This window comes from Heterodontus francisci, chromosome 28, assembly GCF_036365525.1.
Source record: "Heterodontus francisci isolate sHetFra1 chromosome 28, sHetFra1.hap1, whole genome shotgun sequence".
Lineage (NCBI taxonomy): Eukaryota > Metazoa > Chordata > Chondrichthyes > Heterodontiformes > Heterodontidae > Heterodontus > Heterodontus francisci.
In genome coordinates, this window is record NC_090398.1 from 25,127,178 (window position 1) to 25,153,364 (window position 26,187).

Below are 26,187 nucleotides of genomic sequence, written 5' to 3' on the forward strand. Positions count from 1 at the left end.
TTGTTCCATCCCATACACAGCAGCCAGAATATTGATATACTTTGATAGGCTTTACACACATGTTAATGCACTGCAAAATTTCACACAGACCTAACACAATTGCGATAACTGTGAAACATTTTCACACCTGCTATACTGAATCCCAAACACATCTGGCAGGTTCCCGACACGCTGGGAAACCACCTGAAAGGATCCTGATGAAATGTTAAACCCCATACAAACCTGCAAGAACCCTGATGCAATGTGATACCACATGCACACCAATGTTCAAGAAAGGTAGTGGGGATAAACCAGGTAATTACAGGTCAATAAGTGTAACATCAATGGTTGGGAAATTGTTGGAAAACGTGCTGAGCGACAGGATTAATCTCCACTTGGAGAGTCAGGAATTAATCAGGGAAAGTCAGCATGGCTTTGTCAGGGGGAGATCATGCCTTACAAACATGATTGAATTTTTCGAGGAGGTGACTAGGTGTGTAGATGAGGGTAAACCAGTTGATGGCGACTACATGGACTTCAGTAAGGCTTTTGATAAGGTCACCCAGGGGAGATTGGTTAAGAATATAAGAGCCCATGGGATACAGGGCAATTTGGCAAATTGGATCCAAAATTTGCTGCATGGCAGGAGGCAGAGAGTGATGGTCGAGGGTTGTTTTTGCGATTGGAAGCCTGTGACCAGTGGTGTACCACAGGGATCCGTGCTGGGACCCTTGCTGTTTATACTGTACATTAATGATTTGGATGTGAATATAGGATGTAGGATCAGTAAGTTCTCAGATGACACAAGAATTGGTGGTGTTGTAAATAGTGAGGAGGAAAGCCTTAGATTACAGGACGATATAGATGTGCTGGTATGATGGGCAGAGTAGTGGCAAATGGAGAAGTGTGAGGTGATACAGTTTGGGAGGACTAAAAGGCAAGGGAATATACAATGGATGTAGGACCCTAGGAAGTACAAAAGGTCAAAGGGACCTCGGTGTACTTGTCCATAGATCACTGAAGGCCGCAGCGGAGCTAAATCAGGTGGTTAGGAAGACATATGGGATACTTGCCTTTATTAGCCGAGGCATAGAATATAAGAACAGGGAGGTTATGATGGTGCTGCATAAAACGCTACTTAGGACACAGCTGGAGTACTGTGTACAGTTCTGAGCACTACACTTTCGGAAGGATGTGATTGCACAGGAGAGGGTGCAGGGGAGATTCACCGGGATATTGCCTGGGCTTGAGCATTCCATCTATGAAAAGAGACTGGATAGGCTAGGGTTGTTTTCCTTAGAACAGAGAAGGCTAAAGGGGGACATGATTGAGGCATACAAAATTATTCAGGGCATAATTAGGATAGATAGGAAGAAACATTTCCCTTAGCGGAGATGTCAATAACCAGGGGGCATAGATTTGACGTAATGGGCAAGCGGTTTAGAGGGGGTTTCATGAAAAAAAATTCACCCAGAGGATGGTTGGAATCTGGAACACACTGCCTGAAGGGGTGGTAGAGGCAGGAACCATCACAACATTTAAGACATATTTATATGAGCACTTGAAAAGCCATCGCATAGAAGGCTACAGGCCAAGTGCTGGAAATGGGATTAGAATAGATTGGTGCTTGTTGGTCGGCACGGACGAGATGGGCCGTTGGCCTGTTTCTGTGCTGTATAACTCTGTGACTCGATGACACCAGGCAGAAAACTGATAACATGTGAACCCCATTAGGTACCAGGCAGTAACCTGACAAATTGAGAAAACTCAGGCACACCTGACAACAAACTGACACACAATGAATCATCACACATATCTGACAGGAACGTGATCGGCTGTCAACCAAAGAAACCCAACGGGCTGGATCTCCATATACATCTGTCGTGATCCCAGTGCAATGCAAATTACAATGCACACCTTGCAGGATCCTGCTATGATGAAACCCATGCACAGCTGCAGTATCCTGGCATACTGTGAAACTCCATACACTGCTTCCAGCAACCTGGTGCGTATGGAAACCCTATACACTACTGACTGGATCCTGAATTACCGTGGATCCCAATAAAAAAGAGGTAAACTTGTGATTCACCGTTGGACTGATCCTCGTGATCTATGAAAGCCAAACACAACAGGTGGAATCACAATACAGTGTGAAGCAACATACATAAAATCATGGAATCATAAAATGGATACACCACAGAAGTAGGCCATTCGCACCGTCGAATGATTGCCAGCACTCTGCTAGAGCAAGTCAGCTGTTCCCACTCACCAGTGCTTCTCCCAGCACTGCATTCTCCCTATACCCCACCCCCATTTAGGTGCTTAGTCATTTCCCGGTTGAAAGGCAATTTGAATCTACCTCCAAGGCCTTTTCAGGAAGTGTTTTCCAGATTGTAATTTTTCGCTGTGTAAAAAAATGCGTGTTTTCCTCATCTTGCCTTTGGTTCATTTGTCAATAGTTTTAATTCTGTCTTCTGATTCTTGACGTTTTAGCCAATCTGAATAATTTCTCTCTATCGACATTGCCTACACCCCTCAAGAAGTTGAACCCATCTATCAAATCTCCTCTCAACTTTTCTTCTCCAAATATAACGATCCAGCTTCAACAATCTGTCCACATAACTGAGGTTCCTCATACCTTGCTTCAATCCGAAAATCAACAGATCTCCACTGTTCTTTGTTTGCTGTCACAGAGCCAAGTTTGTTTCCATGCTGCCGATTCCATCTGATACCACCGCCTTCAACTTTGCTGACAAGCCTGTTGTGGGACTATTTAAAAAACGCATTTTGGAAATCAGTATATACCACATCACTGCCTTCAGTTTATCCCCATCCGTTGCATCAGCAAAAGCTCAAGAAGTTGGTTAAATAAATTTTGCCTTTAACAAAACCGTGCTGACGTATTTTAAACAATCCACGACAGTGACTGTAAATTTTGGCTTGGATTATTGTTTCGAAATGTTTTCTCACGTCCTGGATTAGGTTAATAGTTGCTGGGTTTATGCTTGAACCTTTTTTTCAACAAGTGTGCGGCATTTTCAGTTCTCCAGTCCTCTGGAACAATGTCAGTATCGAAGGAGGTTTGGAAGGTTATGGTCAGTACATCCGCATTTCCATCCCCCCCTTGTTTCATTCAGCATCCTGAATGCAAATTTATCCGGCTCTAGTGATGTATCAACTTTAATTACAGCCAACCATTCTAAAACCTCCGCTTTATCAGTATTTATCCCATCTTGAATCAACTCCCGCCTCTTTCACTATGATTTTGGCAGCATCATTGTTCTTGGTAAAGACAGGTTTAATGTACACATTTCGTAACTCATCCATGCCTTCTGCTTGCACACGTGGGTCTCCTTTTTGGCTCATAATCGGCCCCATTTCCAATTTATTTTCTAGTTATACGCCTAGAGAAGACTTGTGGATTCCCCCTTACGTTAGCTTCCAATCTCTTCTCATATTCTATCTCTGCCACTGTGTATTTCTTCTTTAGTTCGCCTCTGAACATCCTGCTCCACGGTATTAGTAACAACCAGACATCTGTTCAAAGCCCCTTTCTTTCTGCTTCATCTTACTGTCTATCTCTTTCACTATCCAGGAGACTGGCTAAAGTTGCACTACATTTTCCCCAGACGGGAATGTAACTCAACTGTATCTTAACCATCTCTTGAAAGGCAGCCCGCAAATCTGCTCTGAATCCTCTGAAAATGGCCCTTTTCCATCGAATTGCTTCTATTCCAGGTTGCTCATTCACCTTCAGCCAACCAAACTTAAATCTTATTATACTATAATCACTGCTCCTCAAATGTTTCCCGACTGACACATGATCCACTTGATCCATCTCATTCCTCAGAAACAGATTCATCAACGGCTCCTTCCCCATTAGACCAGAAATATGCTGATCAGGGACATTGCCCTCTACACTCTTCAGAAATGGTCTGCCCTCTTTACTGGTTACACTATTACTACCCAACATATATTACATAATATAAAAAAACATTTCCACTGCTACACAGTTCTTCCACCTCTCTGTAATTTCCCTGAAAATATTCTGCTTCACACCTTTCCCACTAGTTAGTAGCATATGGAATAAATCCTGCAGTGTCATCGTACCTCTACTGTTTCTTAACTCGAACCAAATGCATTCTGTCGTTGACTCCTCTCTCTCTCTCGCTCCCTCTCCTTCTCTCTCTCTCTATTTCTCTCTTCTGCGCTGTTAGTTTCTGCTCAGTCAATACTACAAGTCCTTCACCTTGTTTTCCTTCCCTATCTTTCCTGAAAACCTGATACCAAGGAACATTTAGTGCACAGTCCTGCCCTTTTTAGAGCCAGATCTCAATTACCACTTCGACGTCATATTTTCAGGTGGCTCTCTGCAGTTTATCAACTCTTTTTGTCATGTTTTTTGTTTACGTGCCTGCATTGTAAACCTGAATTATAAATTATTGTATTTCTTCTTAGTCTGACCGTACCTAATATCTTACTGAGCCATACTTGAGTGGATTCTGTTACTTCCAATTCTTTATGCGCCTTGATTCTGCATTCTGGTAGATTATGGCTCTGATATCCCTCCCAAATATGTTTCAGGACTATGCAACACCAGTGGCAGGCATCCCCTCAAGGATATTTCTACTTTCCCAGTTAAGATGCTAACAGTTTATATAGGTCCCTCCTCCCCCAGAACTATTCCCAAAGTCCGAGAAAAATAATTCCCTCCATCTGGCACACTGTTCTCTTACTTCTATACCCACAAGTACATGTCACCTGGAATAATCCAGAGATTACAACCTTTGACGTCCAGCTTCATCATCCATTTTATAGCTTCCTAAACTCTTCCTGCAGAACCTCATTCTTCATTCCTCCTTTGTGATCGGTACCCTTATGGATCACGTCCTCTGGCTGTTCACCTTCTTCACTCAAAATGTTGAGAAGCTGCTCAGTGACATTTTGGACTCTGGCAACAGTGAAGCACCATATCATGTTAAAATCTGCGCGTAACAGCAGAAACATCCATGTATTTCCTAACATATAATTCCCTATCGCTATTGCTTTTGAAAACTACCCCTCCCCACTCAGCTTTATCTTTTGAGTCACCCGTGGCTCTAGCTGCGTTCCCAAGTGGAGCCATCACCCTCACCATGGTTAGAGCACGAGATATACTCAGGAGTCTGCTGCACTTTTTGTCTGGTCCTCCTTGTCTGTCAGTTGCGGACACATTCAAGCTCTATCAGCTCAAGCCTAAACTGGGAGATGAAACCTTAGAAACGGGTTATCTACGTACCTTTCATCCTGGTGGTTTTACTGCTGTGACAAACCGGAGCTCGATCTGCTCCACCTGACAGCATTTCCTGCACACGTGAGCAACCTCGTGCTCCCATATGGCCCCTGATGTGCATTGCAAAGGTCTAACGTGCCCTGCCTGCCACGACTTATTAGACTGAAAATCTTTGACAGAAATAAACTCAAAATGTACTTTTAAAAGCACGACTGCTGATCAAAAATCAGCAGATCCTCTTATGCTGACATAACTTTATAAAAATAATCCCTGGTGCTTGTATTCCCCCTGGACTCCCGCTTTGCTGCTGTCATGCCCACGTTTGCAGTCTTTATCCTCTCTGGCTGCTCTGTGGCTTCACCCAGAAGTCTGTCGGCTTCACACTCCTTATCCTCTCCCGATGTTCTGCTGCTCCAACTCGAATAACTCTTCAGAATTCATTCTTTATCCGCTCTTGCCGCTCTGCCACTCTGTCCCAAATATATCTACACTTATAGCAGGAACCTTATGCACTGAAACCCCAAGCACATTTCGCAGTTTCCCGATACACTGTGATATCTAACGGACATCTGTCTTGGTCCTGATGAAGTGTGAAAATCAGTACATGCCTGTCCGTATACCGATACACTATTATTGCGTACATAACGGGCACAGACATCCTGATACACTGTGAATTTTTTCATATAAACACCAGGCAGGATACAAAAATAATATGCATTGGTCTGTATCATCTGCAATTGATGTCACTGGAGCAGTGAAGGTTAAGAGGAAATTTGATAGATGGGTTCAAAACCATGAACATTTGATTGGATAATAAGTCATTGTATCCAATGGCAAAAAGGTTGAAAATCAGAGAACAGAGATTTAAGGTCATTGGCAAAAACAACCAGAATCAAAATGAGGATTTGTTTTTACGCAACAAGTTACTGGGATCTGGAATGCACTGCCTGAAAGAGAAGTCGAGGCATATTCAATCTAAAGTTTCAAAAGGATATTGGATTTCACATGAAAGGGATTTTTTTACAGGAATAGAGGAAGGGAGTGGATGAATTGGATAGCTTTACGTAGGAAAGGATACATGCAAAATGATGTGGATGATGCCCCTCTGTGCTGTATTATTCTATGATTCTGTTATTAAAAGTTTGAAATGGTATCCTTCAGGCGCTCCAGCACCGTGCTTCTGAGAGTTTGAGAGACTCAGACAAATAAAGGAAAGGGAAGAATTGCTGTATCATTTTCTTCAGTGTACAATCACAGCTTAACGGACAACAACTTTGCCGGAAATGGGAGTGTAACGTTTAGCGTTTGGGCAACGATGGGAAAAGAAAAGTAGTTCCCGCGGAGACTGTTTCTTTCCAAGAGGTGCAATGCACTTAGGTCCTGTGAGGATAAATTGAAAGACAGCGCTGTCCAGGCAAAGTGGAAGAAAGGAATGATCAAAGGCAGAACAGAAACTTAATAATTGTAAGGCAGTCAATTATTCGGGGAATCTATGCCATCCTCTGCAGCGATGATCCAGAATTCTGAAGGGTGTTTTCTCGCTCATAGGCATTGCAGCGATGGAAATACAAAAATAAACTGGAGAATTCTGAAACAATACAACAATTTGAAAAGAATGGTGCACTTCAAGAAGATGGAGGATAAAGTTATATGACATACACTTTCTCTTGCACAGAATCACGTCTGCTATAACTAAAACTTGTTCACCCCGTCGACATTGAATTCATAAACAGCTCATCACACATGAATGTGAGCTATCTATAGAAATTAGCTAATACAAAGGCAGACACAAATAAAACCTGCATCTGCTTCGTAATAGTCCACTTAACCCAAACTGCTCTTTTCGTCTTAATGTTGGCATCCCTCACAAGTTTCTTTTGACATTCCCTTCTTACACCTCTTGCCATTTTCTCTCGATCTTTGTTGTTGTTTATATTTATTACAGTCCCCTGCGGCTACACAATTCATTGCACCTTTTTAGGTTCTCTTACTTTTTTTGCAGACAATAGCGGGTGTAATCGCTGACATAGTTCGCTTGTTCCTTGGAATTTAACAGGTGTGAAGCTGATTAAGATATATATATTTACTACTATGTCCAACTGAATCCTAAACATCCATTCAGGTATGAGTCTGTAGTCCTTTTTGATCTGCACATTAATCGCTCCATTTGGAATCTCCTCCCAACCCTTTTCAGGTTCAGTCCATCGCAATGGGACTGCTCCCTGCTAATGTCCCCATGCAGCCACTAATTGCAAGGATTTACTTCCCGTGTCCAGTTTCTGGTACGGCCAGCACAATCTCAGCCCGCATTATCCAATATAAACCTTATGCCCATATTCTATGAAACCGTTATTTGGGCTACGTTCTGAAGTGCAAAAATATTACTGGCACGTTACAACACTGAGAAATGCAAAGAAGTGTCAGATTGGGTAAAGTCTGGAACACCTTTTGATATCTGTCTAATATCTGGAATACTACTCTTTATTGTGAAGAATCGATTTAATAATCTTTAGTGTGCTCCTGTGAATCCGAATCAAACTATTCGTTTGCCTGCCACATTCAAATCCTATTACATCATAGTAAACTTGAATCCACTGTTTATTGGAATTGCATTATTTCTTATGGTTCATTTTAATTTGCTTTATATGTAATACGAATATTGATTTCTAGGTAATTGACTTTTGGATTCGCGAATAGAATTTGCAGTTTAATCAGATCATTAAAGTGCAGGTTAAAGTCAAATGTTTTAAAGTAATGCCCCACTTAATCATACATAAAGATTCGAAGTATACTTGAAATATCTAATGACACAGATGCTAACAATACACTTTAAAGATAGTAACTTCAATACACACTGAGGTTATTTCATTTAGAGTGTGCTATTTCAGTACCACTTCGGGCAATTTCAGGTATTTGCTTCAACGGTCATTACATTTTAACCAGTAATTAGGTACATAAAATGTTTGCTAGGATGAGCTGGTATCTCCTGTGAAATCAGAAGTAAGTGAATATGCCTCGGGCTCATCCATTCTGCTGTAGAAATATAAATGGGAAAATACACAGCTTCTGGAGCGACGCTGTGTCGGCTGGTGAAAGAAACGAAAAGCTGTCCGAGTGAATATGTGTTGATTCACTTTTCAATAGGAAAACCTTAGTGAGGCAAATTTTTGAAATATGGCTAAATAAGCAATGTGCGAATAAGTATTGGCTCGAACATATCACAGATGTTTCAATAGTGCGTGATATGGACACTTGTATTGTTGATACCACAAATTTTGCACTAGTCAGCATACTCACATCTCGCATTCTCCGAAGATAAACTTCATGCCACGGCCTTATTAATCCTGTATTCAGACCAGCTAAATGCAAAAGTTCACAATCACCTCATGAATGAAAATGATGATGACAACAGAGGGGATCAAAATGTAGACTTAAAATGAGATACAAATAATATAAACTGAAGTATTATATCTGTGCTCGTTTAAAATTCATTTAGCTTGTTTTAACGTAGTAATTATTACTTGAATGACTTACTTGTTTTCTAATTAACAGCACCTGCAGATACTGCAGCAAAAGACGCCCAAGACAAAATCGCCCTCCAAGTCGCGGCATTTCTGGTGGTATTACGAATTGGAATATGGGGGGTGGCAGTAGTAAGAAGAAAACAGGTAACGTCCATTCTTCTAGCACTTGGGAGGGTTTAAACTAGTCTGGCTGGGGGACACAAAGTAGTAGTCTCTGCGATGAGATAGTTGAGGCAAATGTAGAGGTTAAAGCAAGCAAGTCCAGCAGGCAGGCCGGGCAGGGACAGGACAGGGAGCGTGGAAAGTCTGGTAGGCTAAACTGCATTTACTTTAATGCAAGAAGCCATACAGGTAAGGCAGATGAACTCAGAGCATGGATCAGTACATGGGATTGTGATATTATAGCTATTATGGAAACGTGGTTGAGAGATGGGCAGGACTGGCAGCTCAATGTTCCAGAGTACCGATCCTTCTGGCGTGACAGAGGTGGAGGTAAGAGAGGAGGGGGAGTTGCACTATTGATTAAACGAACATCACGGCAGCACTTAGAGAGGATATCCCAGGGGGGAAAGTCCAGTGAGGCCATATGGGTAGAACTTAGAAATAAGAAAGGGGTGATCACTTTGATGGGATTATACTATACGCCCCCCAATAGTCAGAGGGAATTGGAGGATTATATATGTAGGGAAATCACAGATAGGTGTAGGAATTATAGGGTTGTAATAGTAGGTCATTCCCTAATATTGACTGGGACCGCCTTAGTGCTAAGGGATCAGATGGGGTAGAATTTGTTAAGAGTGTCCAGGATAGTTTTCTGAAGCAGTATGTGGATGGCCCAACTGGAGAAGGGGCGACACTCGACCTCCTCTTAGTAAATGAGGATGGGCAGGTGGCCGATGTCTCAGTGGGGGAGCACTTTGGAACCAGCGACCATAACTCTATTAGCTTCAAGATAGTTAAGGAAAAGGAAGGACTGGTCTTCAAGTTGAAGCCCTAAATTGGGGGAAGGCTAATTTCGATGGCATCAGACAGGAACTCTCAAACGTTGAATGGAAGAGGCTGTTAAAAGGGAAAGGGATGCCTGGCAAATGGGAGGCTTTTAAAAGTGAGATAGGAAGAGTTCAGGGCCAGCATGTTCCTGTTAGATGGAAGGGCAAGATTGGCAAGTTTATGGAAACCTTGGCGGACGAGGTATATTGAGGGCCAGGTCAGGACAAAGAAGGAGGCATATGTCAGGTATAGGCAGCTTGGATCGAGCGAATCCCACGAGGAGTATGGGGATGTAGGAGTACACTTAAGAAGGAAATCAGGAGGGCGAAAAGTGGCCATGAGATTTTCCCATCAGATAAGAGAAAGGAGAATCCTAAAGTATTCCATAAGTATATTAAGAGTAAAAGGGTAGCTCAGGAGAGAGTAGGTCCCCATGAGGATCAGTGTGGTAATCTATGTGTGGAGCCACAGGAAATGGGCTAGGTCTTAAATGAATACTTCTCATCTGTACTTACCGTGGAGAATGTCATGGAAGCTCATGAGTTCAAGGGAGGGAACAGCAATATCCTGGAGCATATCAACATTACAAAGGAGGAGGTGTTGGAGGTTGTGAAGCGCATTCAGGTGGATAAATCCCCAGGGCCTGAACAGGTGTATCCGAGGATGCTATGGGAAGCAAGGGAGGAGATTGCTGGGGCCCTGGCAGAGATTTTGTATCATCGTTAGCCACGGGTGAGGTACCGTAAGACTGGAGAATAGCTAATGTTGTGCCTTTATTAAAGAAGGGCAGCAGGGATAAGCCAAGGAACTACAGGTCGGTGAGCCTTACATCAGTGGAGGGAAAGTTATTGGAAGGGATTCTGAGAGACAGGATTTACATGCATTCGGAAAAGCAAGGTCTGATTCGCAATAGTCAGCGTAGCCTTGTGCGTGGGAGATCATGTCTCACGAATTTGATTGAGTTTTTTGAGGAGGTGACCAAGAGGATTGACGAGGGCAGGGCGGTGGACGTTGTCTAAATGGACTTTGGCAAGACCTTTGACAAGGTCCCACATGGTAGGCTGGTCTGGCTTGATGACAGGAGGCAGAGGGTGGTCGTGGAGCGTTGTTTATCAGATTGGAGGCCGGTGACCAGTGGTGTGCTGCAGGGATCGGTGCTGGGCCCACTGTTGTTTTTCATATATATTAATGACTTGGATGTGAAAGTAAGGGGTATGATTAGTAAGTTTGCAGTTGACACCAAAATTGGTGGTATAGTGGACAGTGAGGAAGGATGTCTCAGTTTGCAACAGGATATTGATAAACTGGGAAAGTGAGCAAGGGATTGGCAAATGGAATTTAACGCAAGCAAGTGCGAAGTCATGCATTTTGGAAAGTTCAACCAGCGCAGCACATATACAGTGAATGGCAGGGCCCTGGGAGGTGTTGTGGAGCAGAGGCACCTTGGGGTGCAAGTACATTGTTCCCTGAAAGTGGCAACACAGGTAGATAGGGTGGTGAAGAAGGCATATGGCATGCTTGCCTTCATCGGAAGAGGTATTGAGTACAAGATTTGGTATGTCATGTTACAGTTGTACATAACGTTGGTTAGGCGGCATTTGGAGTACTCTGTGCAGTTCTGGTCACTCCACTACAGGAAAGATGTGATTAAGCGGGAGAGTGTGCAGAAAAGATTCACAAGGATGTTGCCTGGTTTGGAGGGCTTGAGTTATAAAGAGAGATTGGATAGGCTGTGTCTGCTTTCCCTGGAGTGAAGGAGGTTGAGAGGGGACATGATAGAGGTATATAAAATTTTGAGAGGCATAGATAGGTTAGAGTCTATTTCCCATGGTAGGGGTGAGTAAAAATAGAGGGCATAGATTTAAGGTGAGAGGGAGGAGGTTTAAAGGGGATCAAAGGGGTAAATTTTTCACACAAAGAAATGTAAGTATCTGGAATGAGCTGCCAGAGGAGGTGGTGGAGGCAGGAACAGCAGCAACATTTAAGAGGCATCTGGACAGGTACCTTAATGAGCAAGGCATGGAGGGATATGGAATTAATGCAGGCAGGTGGGATTAATATAGATAGGCACTATGGTCGGCATGGATGCGGTGGGCCGAATGGCCTGTTTCCATGCAGTACGACTCTATGACTCTATTTATGAGTCATGCACATTGCTCTGGCTCAGGAGTACTTGATATTTCACAATTCATAGTACAGTACAAGTAGCAGAATGGGAAGGAGTACAAAAAACACGATGAGTCAGAAATATTTCAGAAAAGTTATTCAGATGACAAATTTGTTTACACGTTTTAAGTAATATTATTGCAATTGTATAGTTAATGGTGGATAACATATTTGTCGCACAACTGCATGAATTGACCATATCTTGGAACCTGATAGAGTGTTTAGGGCGGCACAGTGGCGCAGTGGTTAGCACCACAGCCTCACAGCTCCAGCGACCTGTGTTCAATTCTGGGTACTGCCCGTGTGGAGTTTGCAAGTTTTCCCTGTGTCTGCGTGGGTTTTCTCCGGGTGCTCCGGCTTCCTCTCATAAGCCAAAAGACTTGCAGGTTGGTAGGTAAATTGGCCATTATAAATTGCCCCGAGTATAGGTAGGTGGTAGGGAAATATAAGAACACGTGGGGATGTGGTAGGGATATGGGATTAGTGTAGGATTAGTATAAATGGGTGGTTGATGGTTGGCACAGACTCGCTGGGCCGAAGGGCCTGTTTCAGTGCTGTATCTCTAAACTAAACTAAGTATTATTGTTTGGCTTAGTCATCTTTCTTCATGGTCCCACCTGGACAGTAAGTGCAACAAAGCAGTGTCAGAGGGATTGGCGAGTTCAATTCCTTCATGCAGCATAACTACTATCCCAACATTCTGATTTAACCTCTCCAGAATCCATTGATAACATGGCTTTCAATTGCAAATTTTGGAACTTTTGTATCCCAGAATTATCGAATCATAGAGTCAGAGATATTTACAGCACAGAAGCAGGCCCTTTGGCCTAATGCGCCTGTTCTGACCATCAAGCACCCATACAAACGAATCTCATTTTCCAATGCTTGGCCGTAGCCTTGCATGCTATGGCGCTTCAGGTGCTCATCTAAATATTTCTTAAATGTTGTGAGGGTTCCTGCTTCTGCCGGCTCTTCAGGCAGTGCGTTCCAGATTCCAGCCACCCTCTGAATGAAGTTATTTTCCTCAACTCCCTTCCAAACCTTCTGCTCTTGACCTTAAATCTGTGCCCCCTGGTTTTTGACCCCTCTGCTAAGGGAAAAAGTTCCTTCCAATCTATCCTATCGATGCCCCTCATAATTTTGCATACCTCAATCAGGTCCCCCCACAGCCTTCTCCACTTCAAGGAAAACAACCCCAGCCTATCCAGTCTCCCTTCATAACTGAAATGCTCCAGCCCAGGCAACATCCTGGTGAAACTCCTCTGCACTCTCGCCAGTGCAATGACATCCTTCCTCTTGTGTGGTGACCAGAACTGCACACAGTACTCCAGCTGTAGCCTAACCAGTGCTTTATACAGCTCAATCATAAGCTCCCTGCTCTTATATTCTATGACTTAGCTAATAAATGCAAGTATCCCATGTGCCTTCCTAGCCACCTTATCTAGCTGTGCTGCTGCCTTCAGTGATCTATGGACAAGTGCACCAAGGTCCCCCTGACCCTTTGCACTTCCTAGGGTCCTGCATCCATTGTATATTCCCTTGCCTTGTTAGTCCTACCAAAGTGCATCACCTCACATTTCTCAGGATTAAATTCCATCTGCCACTGCTCCGCCCACCTTACCAGCCCATCTACATTGTTTTGCAATTTAAGGCTTTCCTCCTCTCTATTTACGACAACATCAATTTTTGTGTTGTCTGAGAACTTAATGATCATACCTACTTTATTCACGTCTAAATCATCAATCTACACTACAAACAGCAAGGGTCCCAGCACCGATCCTTGTGGTACCCCACAGGTCACAGTCCTCCATAGCAAAAACAACCTTCGACCATCACCCTCTGCCTCCTGCCACTAAGCCAATTTTGGATCCAATTTGCCAAATTACCCTGGATCCCATGGGCTCTTAACTTCTTAACAAAGCTCCCATGCGCGACCTTATCAAAAGCCTTACTGAAGTCCATGTAAACATCATCAACTGCTTTACCCTCATCTATTCATCTGGTCACCCCCTCGAAATACTCAATCAAATTTGTTAGACGAGTTGTCTCCCGACAAAACCATGCTGACTATCCTTGACTAATCGTTGCCTCTCCAAGTGGAGATTAATCTTATCTCTCAGAATTGTTTCCGGCAATTTGGGCGGCACCGCAGCCTTACAGCTCCAGCAACCCTCGTTCTGTTCTGGGGACTGCCTGTGCGGAGTTTGCAAGTTCTTCCTGTGACTGCGTGGGTTTCTGCCGGGTGCTCTGGTTTCCTCCCACAGCCAAAGACAGGTTGATAGGTAAATTGGCCATTGTAAATTGCCCCTAGTGTAGATAGGTGGTAGGAGAATGGTAAGGATGTGGTAGGGAATATGGGGTTAATGTAGGGTTAGTATAAATGGAAATTTTGATTCACAGAGTGATACAGCACTGAAACAGGCCCTTCAGCCCACCGAGTCTGTGGGCCGAAGGGCCTGTTTCAGTGCTGTATCACTCTGTGACTCAAAATTCCCTTACCACTGATGTTGGACTCACAGGCCTATAATTACCTGCTTCATCCCTGCTGCCCTTCTTGAATAATGGTGCCACATACGCTGTCCTCCAGTCCTCTGGTACTTCTCCTGTGGGCTGAGGGGATTTGAAAATTTGTTTCAGAGCCCCTGCTATCTCCTCCCTTGCCTCACACTGCAGTCTGGGATACATCTCATCTGGGCCTGTGGATTTACCCACCTTTAAGCCCGCTAATACAGATAATACTTCCTCCTTTTCAATGCTAATTTGATCAGTTATCTCACAATCCCCCTCCCTGATCCCTACACCAACATCGACCCTCTCCATAATGAACAGAGATGAAAAATAATAATTCAAAACCTCACCTATATCCTCCGGCTCCACACACAGATTGCCTCTTCGATCCCCATTGGGCCCCACGTTTTCCCTGGTTAACCTCTTCTCCTTAACTTGCTTATAAAACACCTTGGGATTTTCATTTATCTTGTCTGCCAGTGATTTTTCATGTCCCCTCTTCGCTCTCCTAATTACTTTTTTTTAAAAGTACTCCCCTGCACTTTCTATACTCCTCTAGGGCCTCCGCTGTTTTCAGCGCTCTGAATCTGCTCGAAGCCTATTTTTTTCCTTGTTCAATCCTCTATCTCCTTTGACATCCAGGGTTCCCTTGACTTGTTGGTCCTACCCTACACCTTTACTGGAACAAGTTGGACCTGAACCCTCACTATTTCTTTTCTGAATGACTCCCACTGGTCTGATATGGACTTTCCTATAAGCAGCTGCTCCCAGTCCAGTTTGGCCAGATCCTATTTTATCATATTGAAAGCTGCCGTCCCCCAATTCGGTACCTTTATTTCCGGTCCCTCTATGTCTTTTCCATAACTACCTTAAATCTTACAGAGTTGTGGTCACTATCCCCGAAATGCTCCCCCACTACCACTTCGACCACTTGTCCGGCTTCATTCCCTACGATTAAGTCCAGTGCTGCTCCTCCTCTTGTAGGACTCCCTACGTGCTGGCTCAAAAAGCACGCCTGAATGCATTTGAAGAATGCTGCACCCTTTAAGCTTTTTTGCACTAATACTATCCCCTCTAATGGAGGAGAAGTTGAAATCCCCTACTATTATAACCCTGTTACTTTTGCACCTCTCTTCGATTTTCCTACATATCTGCTCCTCTATCTCTCCCTGACTGTTTGGAGGTACACCAAGTGATTGCCCCCTTTTTGTTTTTAAGTTCTAAGCATATGGCCTCATTAGAAGAGCCTGCTAAGATACCATCCCTCCTTACCGCAGTAATTGACTCCTTAATCAACAGTGCAATGTCACCTCCTCTTTTACCCCTCCCCTATCACGCCTGAAGATTCTATACCCTGGGATATTAAGCTGCCAGTCCCGCGCTTCTCTCAGCCATGTCTCAGTGATAGCAATAATATCATCATCCCTTGTGTTAATCAACGCTCTCAATTCAATTGAATAAAGGATAAAAAGGAACAATTGATGCCCAGGATGTTATACTAAATGTTGCATATCGGCTTGGAAAGCAAATTTACCTGAGATCAATTTGATGCAGCGTCTGAAGTATAATTTCTGTTCGCTGACAGCCTGCTCCAAATGGATCTACCCGACTAGTTTCCACGTAGCTCCAATCATGTGATCAAATCAAGAGCTCATCTTCTTGCTCACGTTAGAACAATCCCAAAATTCACAATATCTCCTTTAACGAAAACAATAACCGAATTTTCCCTTTCAGCAGTCCCGGCACCCGTCAGAAGCAAAAGCAGAAAATGCTAAAAAATACTCAGCAGGTTAAGCAGCGTCAAGTAGGTCGGAAATGTTAACGCTGCTTCTCTCTCTACAGATGCTACTTGACCTGCTGAATATTTCCAGAATATTCACTTTTTATTGCAGATTTCCAGCATCTGTCATATTTTGCTTTTATTTACGGGCAGCACAGAGGCGCAGTGGTTAGCACCGCAGCCTCACAGCTCAGTTCTGGGTACTGCCTGTGTGGAGTTTGCAAGTTCTCCCTGTGTCTGCGTGGGTTTTCGTGGGGTACTCCGGTTTCCTCCCACCACCAAAAGACTTGCAGGTTGATAGGTAAATTGGCCATTATAAATTGCTCCTAGTATAGGTAGGTGGTAGGGAAATATAGGGACAGGTGGGGCTGTGGTAGGAATATGGGATTAGTGTAGGATTAGCATAAATAGGTGGTTGATGGTCGGCACAGACTCGGTGGGCCGAAGGGCCTGTTTCTGTGCTGTATCTCTAAATAAATAAAACAGATAAATTTACCCATTGGAGGTACATGCCTTCACCTGCTGCACTGTCAATACATTGAAGTTATTTCATTTTCAAACTGGTAAATGCATTTATCAAAAAATCTTTATCTGTCGCTACCTCATGGGTATAACATGGAGTAGAATATCTTCTGTTGTGTGACCGCAATCTTACCTCCCTTTGTTCATGCTCGATATGAGAATGTCTTGTTGTTAATAAACATACTTTATAAAATTCCCTCTTCGATTAACACCTTCTCAGGTTCTGCCACCCCGACTCCATTCCTTCACAAATCCAATTGTTTCAAAAATGTGTATCTGGAATTTTCTATTTATAACAATTACGTGTGTATTTTTTTACATTTTTATTCCTCAAAGACGCAATGCCTCATTGATTCCCAATGCATTTAAAATTAAGGAGCTCGATACTCTTTTAAGCCCTCATCCATGGTCTCATTCCATTTTCATTAGACATAGTTTGTGAACTCTGCTTCTGTCCCTCAATATTACTGAAACGAAATTGCTCCACTACTAAAAGGAACAAATCCATAACAACGTTCTTGCCATTTGGACCGTTCATTATTAATTCCTTTGTCATGATAAATGTCTCCTTCCATTTAAAATTCCTCTTAAAACCTGTCACCCTATCTCGGCCTCAGATTTTCCATGAAGTTAAACGCACTGATTCTGCCCTTATTTCTTCGTTCATAAAGCACTGAGAAAGTTAGAAAGGAGACTTCATGGGGAACATTACCGGTATTCGTTGATGTAAAAAATAGTGGCAGTGACCTATATTGTGATTCTAACTTCTTATGTACAGTTATCGATAGAAATCTGGTAATTCTTTCAAAGTTGCGATGGGCATTGCAATCATTTATATTGATAAATTTCGCGCTATGAATGCCCATTTTAATTGTGTAATTTACCACTGGAAGCTCGTGGTTCCAGCGCAAATGGTCGAAAAGCATTAACACAGATTCTTAATTTCAGTTGTGCACGTCATGAATGTATGATCCATGCGTCTACTGTATATTTCTTACCGTGCCTGGGTACCAAAGTGTAAGGCTGACTCGTTGCTAGCAACTTTTAAAGGCTCTAATAGTACAAATAGAAATTTATATTTTTTATTGAATAACCATTACAGAGATGTGGCTCCGAAGTGACCAAGGTTGCAAACTAAATATTCCAGGAGTCTTAACTTTTAGAAGGGATAGGCTAAACGGAATAAAGGAGGAGAGTAGATCTGAGAATAAAGGATGGGATAAAGACAGCAGAGTGAAAGAATCATAGCTCAGAAAATCAAGGGGTGCTGTCAGTCCATGTGGAGCGAAGAAACAGAAAGGGGCAGAAAATATTACTGGGATTTGTTTATTGTCCACTTGCAGAGTTTGCTGTGTATGGCAGATTATAATTTGGAAAATTAGCGGGGCATGTAATAAGGGTAATATAGCAATAATGGGGGACTTGGATCTTAATATCGACTGGACAAATCAAGTTTGCAGCAGGTGTGCGCAGGATGAGTTTATGGAATGTATACAACATAGATTTCTACATCAGTACTTCGAGGAACCAACTAGGGAACAGGATATTTATGATATAGTATTGTGCAATAAGAAAGGTTTGATTCATAACAAGGTCATAAAAGGGAAGGCTGGCCAAAGAATTTTCTACTGAGTGTGCAAGCGCTTAAGTTAAGTCTGAAATTAGTGTCTTAAATCTAAACAATACAAACATGGTATGAATGGGGCGTGGAGACGGGCAGGGGCGAATAAGCTCAGATAGACTGGGAAACAGCATTAACAGTTATGATGATAATAAGTAATGGTAGCATTAAAGCAACTAATATATAATTTTCGACAAATCTGGATTATTTAGCACCCAAAATCCCCACGGAAAAAGTGGTCCAATCGTGGCTAACAACAGTTAAAATTATTATGTCAAAGGACGAGGTTATAATGGTGCCAAAAAAAGAATAGTAAGCCTGAGGATTGCGCGGATTTTTACAATTCAGCAACGGAACATCAAGACATTTATAAGGAAAATGCAAAGAGAATATGAGAGTAAACGAGCGAGAAACATATATATTAAAAAAAGATTGTAAACGTTTTTATAGTTGCGCAAATAGGAATTGATGTGTGGAAGTAAATGTACGACTATTGGAGGCAGGAGCAAGTGAAATTGTAGTGGGGAATAGGGAAATAGAAGAGGCATTAACAAATACTTTGTATTTGCCTTTACACTAGAAGATACAAAAACTATTCCAGATATATGCAGGAATCAAGGAGATCGGAGATAGAATGGATTGAGGATTGGTTAGTGGACAAAAACAGATAGAAGGAATAAATGAGACATCGTTGCATTGACAGGCAGTAACTTGATCGCCACAGGAATCAGTGCAAGGGCGTCAGCTATTTATAATCTATATTAATGACTTAAATGAGAGGACTGTGCTTAATATATTCAAGTTTGTTGAGGACAAAGCCTCCAGGTGGGCAAGTTACTGGTGAGGAGGACGCGAAAAGTCTGCAGAGGGAAATAGACAGTGTAAAACATAACATTTTATCTCGATGGTTACTCCACGGTTTGAACACGAGAATTACGAGAAATAAAGAGACAAAACTCAATGTTCACGTTGAACACCAACAACTTTACTTGGTTAGGTATGAATTCTAACTAACAACACAATACACCTTTGTTCACCAATACGTTCCAAGGAATCAGACATACACGATCACTGCTGCTATCTCTCTGTTAGCTGTACTCTTCAGCAGCTGACCAAGCTACCCGAATTAAACACCGAATCACTCATTGCAACGAGATAATATCTTTCTTTCTAAGGTGGGAAGGACGCTCATACACAAGATGTCCGATCAAAGTCCACACGAAGCTAAAATTGCCCAATGAGGCGTCTAACTCTTAGTTCATACCACAATATTAGAGGCTGCATTGAAGATGAGGATATGTTTCAATTTCCTTCAGTAATTTCATCGCCATTCTGGTTGTTACAGATGCCTTCAAGACGTTTCTTAATTAATGTAACAGTGGCTTCCTTCCCTGGTCACACGCAAACACAAATTAAAACACAGGAAAAATAAACAATCCAAGTCCCTTAAATTGCTGACTTTTGCAAGCTGTTGTTTGCTGAATTCCTAGTTACTTTGCATTTCAAATGAAGGCATACCCTGATATCATTGATAAATGTCACTTTGCGTAACTCTCTCGCAGATTTTCAAAACTCGTTCGACCACTTAGTCCAGTTGAATTAACGTTTTTTCCCAAACATGTTAAGAAACAAAGAAACATAGAAAAATAGGAGCAGGAGTTGGCTATTCGGCCCTTCGACCCTGCTCGCCATTTAATACGATCATAGCTTATCATACAAAATCAGTAACCTGTTCCTGCTTCCTCCCTATATCCCTAGATCCCTTTAGCCCTTGGAAATATATCGAACTCTTTCTTCAATATACTTCACGATCTGGCCTCAGCTGCTTTCCGTGGTAGAGACTTCCACAGGTTCACCACTCTCTGGGTGAAGAAATCTCTCCTCATCTCAATTCTAAATGGCTTACCCCATATTCTTAGACTGTGACCCCTGGTCCTGGACTCCCCCGCCATCGAGAATATCCTTCCTGCATCCAATCTGTCCAGTCCTGTTAGACTTTTGTAGGTTTCTATGAGATCCAAACTCACTCTTCTAAACTCTAGCGAATACAAGCCAAATCGACCCAATCGCTCTTCATACGTCAGTGCTGCCATCCCAGGAATTAGTCTGGTGAACCTTTGCTGCACTTTCTCCATAGTAAGAACATCCTTCCTCAGATAAGGAGACCAAAACTGCACACAATACTCCAGATATTGTCTCACCAAGGCCTTGTATAATTTCAGCAAGACATCCTTGCTCCTGTGCTCGAATCCTCGCGCTATAAAGGCCAACATGCCATGTGCCCTCATAACTGCCTTCTGCACTTGCATGCATACTTTCAGTGACTGCGTGTACAAGGACTCCCAGGTCTCACTGCACCTCCCCCTTTCCCAATCTATCGCAGTTCTATCGGATAATAATCTGCCTTTCTGTTTTTGCCACAAAGTGGATAACCTCACATTTACCTACATTATACTGCATCTTCCATGTATTTTCCCACTCACTCAACCTGCCCAAATCACACTGGAACTTCTCTGCATCCTCCTCACAGCTCATACTCCCACCCAGCTTTGTGTTGTCTGCAAACCTCGATATATTACATTTAATTCCCTCATCGACATCATTGATATATATTGTGAACAGCTGGGGTCCTTGCACTAATCCCTGCTGTACCACACTACTCACTGCCTGCCACTTGGAATAAGACCCGTTTATTCCTACTCTTTGTTTCCTGTCTGCCAACCAGTTTTCCATCCTAACCCCCAATCCCATGTGCTATAATTTTACACGCTAATCTCTTATGTGGGACTTTATCGAAAGCCTTCCGAAAGTCCAAACACACCACATCCACTGGTTCTCCCTTATCTATTCTCCAAGTTACATCTTCAAAAAATTACAGCAGATTTGTCAAGCATCATTTCCCTTTCGTAAATACATGTTGACTTTGTCCAATCCTGTCATTGTTTTCCAGGGTGATCTGCTATTACATCTTTTATAATGGACTCTTAACATTTTCCCCACGACTGATGTCTGGCTAAGCGGTCTATAATCCCCTGTTTTCTCTCCACTTTTTTTATTAATAGTGGGGTTACATTAGCTACCCTCCAATCCGTTGGAACTGTTCCAGAATCTATAGATTTCTGAAAAAAGGCCAGCAATGTATCTACTATTTCTAGGTCCACTTTCTTAAGTACTCTAGGATGTAGATTATCACGCCCTTGGGATTTATCAGCCTTCAATCCAATTAATTCCCCTAACACAATTTTCCTACTATAACTGATTACATGCAGTTCCTCCTTCTCACTCGACCCTGTGTTTCCCAACATTTCTAGGAGGTAATTTGTGTGCTCCTTTGTGAAGACAGAACCAAAGTATTTATTTAATTGGTCTGCCATTTCTTTGCTCCCCATTATAAATTCCCCCGTTTCTGACTGTAAGGGACCCACATCTGTCTTCACAAATCTATTTTCTCTTTACATATCTATAGAAGCTTTTACAGTCAGTTTTTTTGTTGAATTATAGACGACTCCCAATCCTTAGGTTTGCTGCTTGTTCTGGCCATTTCACATTTCTCTTCCTTGGATATAATACTATCCCTAATTTCTTTTGTAAGCCACGGTTGAGCCAGCGTCCTGTTCATTTCTTATGTTAGACAGGATGAACAATTGTTGTAATTCATCCAGGCACTCTTTAGATGCTAGCCAAGTCAACCCTTTAAGTAAAGTTCCCCAATCCATTATAGCCAACTCGTACCTCATACCTTCATAGTTTGCTTTATTTAGATTCAGGACCTAGTCTCGGAATCAACACTTGCGCTCTTCATCTTAATGAAGAATTCTATCACGTTATGGTCGCTCTTCCCCAAGTGACCCCACATAACAAGATTGTTAACTAATCCTTTCGCATTACACAATAGTCAGTCCAGGATGGCCAGTTCCTAGTTGGTTCCTCAATGGATTGGTCCAAAAAACCATCACGAGCGTACTCAAGGAATTCCTCCTCTGCAGTATTATTGCTAATTTGGTCTGCCCAATCTATATGTAGATCAAAGTCACCCATAATTACAATTGTACCCTTATTATGTCCGCCTCTTAAGTTCCTGTTTAATGCTATCCTCTACATCACCACTGCTGTTTGGGGGTCTATTTACAACCCCCACCAACGTGTTCTGCACCTTCGTGTTTCTTAGCTCCACCTATACAGATACCACATCAGGATTCTCTGAGCTATTATCCTTCCTCACTACTGTATTGATTTCCTCTTTTGCTAACAACGCTACTTCACCTCCATTCCCTTTTGGCCTGTCCTTCCGAAATATTGAATACACTTGAATGTTCAGTTCCCATCCTTGGTCACATTGCAGCCATGTCTCCATAATTGCAACAATATTGTATCCATTTATATCTATTTGCACATTTAATTTGCTTTCCTGATTGTGAATACTCTGTGCTTTGAGACACAATGTATTTAGGCTTATCTTTTTAACATTCTTAATCACCTTATCATTATTTCACACTATTGCCCTATTTGTTGCTTGCCCTTGATTTCTATGTCTTCCACTTTTGCCTTTTTGTTTCCTGCCTTTCGTTTCTATCCTTGTTTCCTCCTGCTCAATCTCCCCACTCAGGTTCCCATCCCCCAGCCATTCTAGTTTAAATCCTCCCCAACGGCACTGGCAAACGCCCCTGTGAGAGCATCAGTCCCAGTATTGCCTGGGTGTAATTTGTCCCGCTTGTACAAGTTCCACCTTCCTCAGAACTGGTCCCGATATCCCAGGAAACTAAATCCCTTCCTCCTGCACCATTTCGCCAGTCACATTCATCTGCTTTATTCTCCTGTTCCTATACTCACTAACACGTGGCACAGGAAGTAATCCTGAGATTACCACCTTTGAGGTCCTGCTTTTTAATTTAGCTCCGAACTCCTTAAATTCGTCTTGCAGGACCTCAGCCCCTTTTCTACTTATGTCATTGGTACCGACATGTACCACGACCACTGGCTGTTATCCCTCCCCCTTAGGAATATCCTGCATCTGCTCAGAGACATCCTTGATACTCGCACCAGGGAGGCAACATACCATCCTGGAGTCTCGTTTGCGGCCACAGAAACGACTGTCTGTTCCACTTACAATTGAATCTCCTATCACTATGGTTCTCCCCGCCTTCCCCACCCCACCACACCCACCCCCCCCCCCCACCCCACTTCTCTGCTGTGAAGCAGACCCATCCGTGGTGCTACGAACTTGGCTTTCCCCTGGGAGGCCTTACCAACGCCCCCCCCCCCCCAACCCCAGCAGTATTCAAAGTGATATATCTGTTTATGAGGGGGTGGCCACAGGGGACTCCTGCACTCCCTGCCTGCGCCTACTAGTTTGTCTGATGCACGTCCACCCCTCTTCTGCCTGTGCAGTCATTACCTGCGAGTGACCACCTCGCTAAACGTGCTATCCAAGACGTCCTCAGCATCGCGGGTGCTCCACAGTGTATCCACCCGCAGCTCCAGCTCCGTAATGCAGGTAGCCAGTAGTTGCAATTGGTTACTCGTCCTGCACACATGGTCGTCACGGACACTGGAAGCGTCCCTGATTTCCCACATAGCGCAGTAGGAGCATATCACGGGTGTGGGCTCTCCTGCCATGACTTACCTTTAGATTACTTAATTACTCCCTTTAATTAAAAAATACGAATTATGCTAATGGCCTTGTTCTACCTCAACCACTAACCACTACAATCAAAAGTCCTTAATAAATTGCACTAATTTAAAAAAATACACTTTCGTAGTACTAACCTTATCACTCATACCATAGATTTTTAAACAGAACTTTCCCCTGATTTTAAGCTATTTCTAAGCTAGATTTGATAGCCTCGCTATAATTTCTGTTGGCTGACAACCTGCTCCAAATGGATCTTCCCGACTAGTTCCCGCGTAGCTCCAATCATATGATCAAATCAAGAGCTCATCTTCTTGCTCACGTTAGAACAATCCCAAAGTTCACAATATCTCCTTTATCGAGAACAATAACAGAATTTTCCTTTTCAGCAGACCCGGCACCCGTCAGAAGCAAAACAGAAAATGCTGAAAATACTCAGCAGGTGAAACAGCGTCGAGCAGGTAGGAAACGTTAATTCTGCTTCTCTCTCCGCAGATGCTACTTGACCTGCTGAATATTTCCATAATATTCATTTTTTATTGCCGATTTTCAGCATCTGCTATATTTTGCTTTTATTTACCCGTCGGAGGTACATGCCTTAACCTGCTGCACTGCCAATACATTGAAGTTATTTCATTTTCATCCTGGTAAATGCATTTATCAAAAAATCTTTATATGTCGCTACCTCATGGGTATAACAGAGAGTACAATATCTTCCATTGTCTGACCACAATCCTACCTCTCTTTGTTCATGCTCGATAAAAGAATGTCTTGTTGTTGATAAACATGCTTTATGAAATTCCCTCTCAGATTAACACTTTCTCAGGTTCTGCCACCCCGACTCCATTCCTTCACAAATCCAGTTGTTTCAAAAATGTGTATCTGGAAATTTCTATTTATAACAATTACGTGTGGTTTGTTTTGTTTTTATTCCTCAAATCCATAACAACGTTCTTGCTCTTTGGACCATTCAATATTAATTGCTTTGTCATGATAAATGCTTCCTTCCATTTACAAATCCTTTTCAAACCTGTCATCCTGTCTCTGCCTCAGATTTTCCATTAAGTTAAACGCGTTGTTGCTGTCCTGATTTCTTTGTTTATAAAGCACTGAGAAAGGTAGAAAGGAGACTTCATGGGGAACATTACCGGTATTCCTCGATGCAAAAAATAGTGGCAGTGACATATATTATGATTGTAACTTCTTATGTACAGTTATCGATAGAAATCTGGTAATTCTTTCAAAGTTACAATGGGCATTGCAATTATTTATATTGATAAATTTCGCGCTACGAATGCCCATTTTAATTGTCTAATTTATTACTGGAAGCTCGTGGTTCCAGCGCAAACGGTCGAAAAGCATTTACACAGTTTCTTAATTTCAGTTGTGTATATCATGAATGTATGATCCATGCGTCAACTGTATACTTCTTACCGTGCCTGGGTACCAAAGTGTAAGGTTAACTCGTTGCTGGCAACATTTAAAGGCTCTAATAGTACAAATAGAAATTTATATTTTTTTATTGAATAACCATAACGGAGATGTGGCTCCGAAGTGACCAAGGTTGCAAGCTAAATATTCCAGGAGTCTTAACTTTTAGAAGGCGTTTACAAAACAGAAAAAAGGAGGAGAGTAGATCTGAGAATAAAGGATGGGATAAAGACAGCAGAGTGAAAGATTCATAGCTCAGAAAATCTAGGGATACTGTCAGTCTCTTGGAGCGAAGAAACAGAAAGTGGCAGAAGATATTACTGGGATTTGTTTATCGCCCACTTGCAGAGTTTGCTGTGTATGGCAGATTATAATTTGGAAAATTAGCGGGGCATGTAATAAGCGTAATATAGCAATAATGGAGGACTTGGATCTTAATATCGACTGGACAAATCAGGTTTGCAGCAGGCGTGCGCAGGATGAGTTCATGGAATGTATACAACATCGATTTCTACATCAGTACTTGGAGGAACCAACGAGGGAACAGGATATTTATGATATAGTATTGTGCAATAAGAAAGGTTTGATTCATAACAAGGTAATAAAAGGGAAGGCTGGCCAAAGAATTTTCTACTGACTGCGCAGCAATTTAGTTAAGTCTGAAATTAGTGTCTTAAATCTAAACAAAACAAACAACGTATGAATGGGGTGTGGAGACAGGTAGGGGGCGAATTAGCTCAGATAGACTGGGAAACAGCATTAACA

The 26,187-nt window shown here is 42.5% G+C and overlaps 1 protein-coding gene across 14 annotated transcripts in view; it reads left to right on the top strand.

Annotated features, from left to right (window-relative positions):
- The window catches only part of LOC137385143 (NACHT, LRR and PYD domains-containing protein 3-like), a 167,706-nt gene that overhangs the window by 122,005 nt on the left and 19,514 nt on the right, over positions 1-26,187 (top strand). For 7 of the 14 annotated variants that reach the window (XM_068060031.1, XM_068060034.1, XM_068060035.1 and 4 more), the window contains one exon: positions 24,381-24,452. In XM_068060031.1, coding sequence (XP_067916132.1) covers positions 24,381-24,452 — 72 coding nt within the window. Of the gene's footprint in view, positions 1-2,472; positions 3,075-7,253; positions 7,374-8,803; positions 8,920-24,380; positions 24,453-26,187 lie in introns of all 14 variants that reach the window. The other 7 variants (XM_068060038.1, XM_068060040.1, XM_068060041.1 and 4 more) reach the window with 5 other exon arrangements.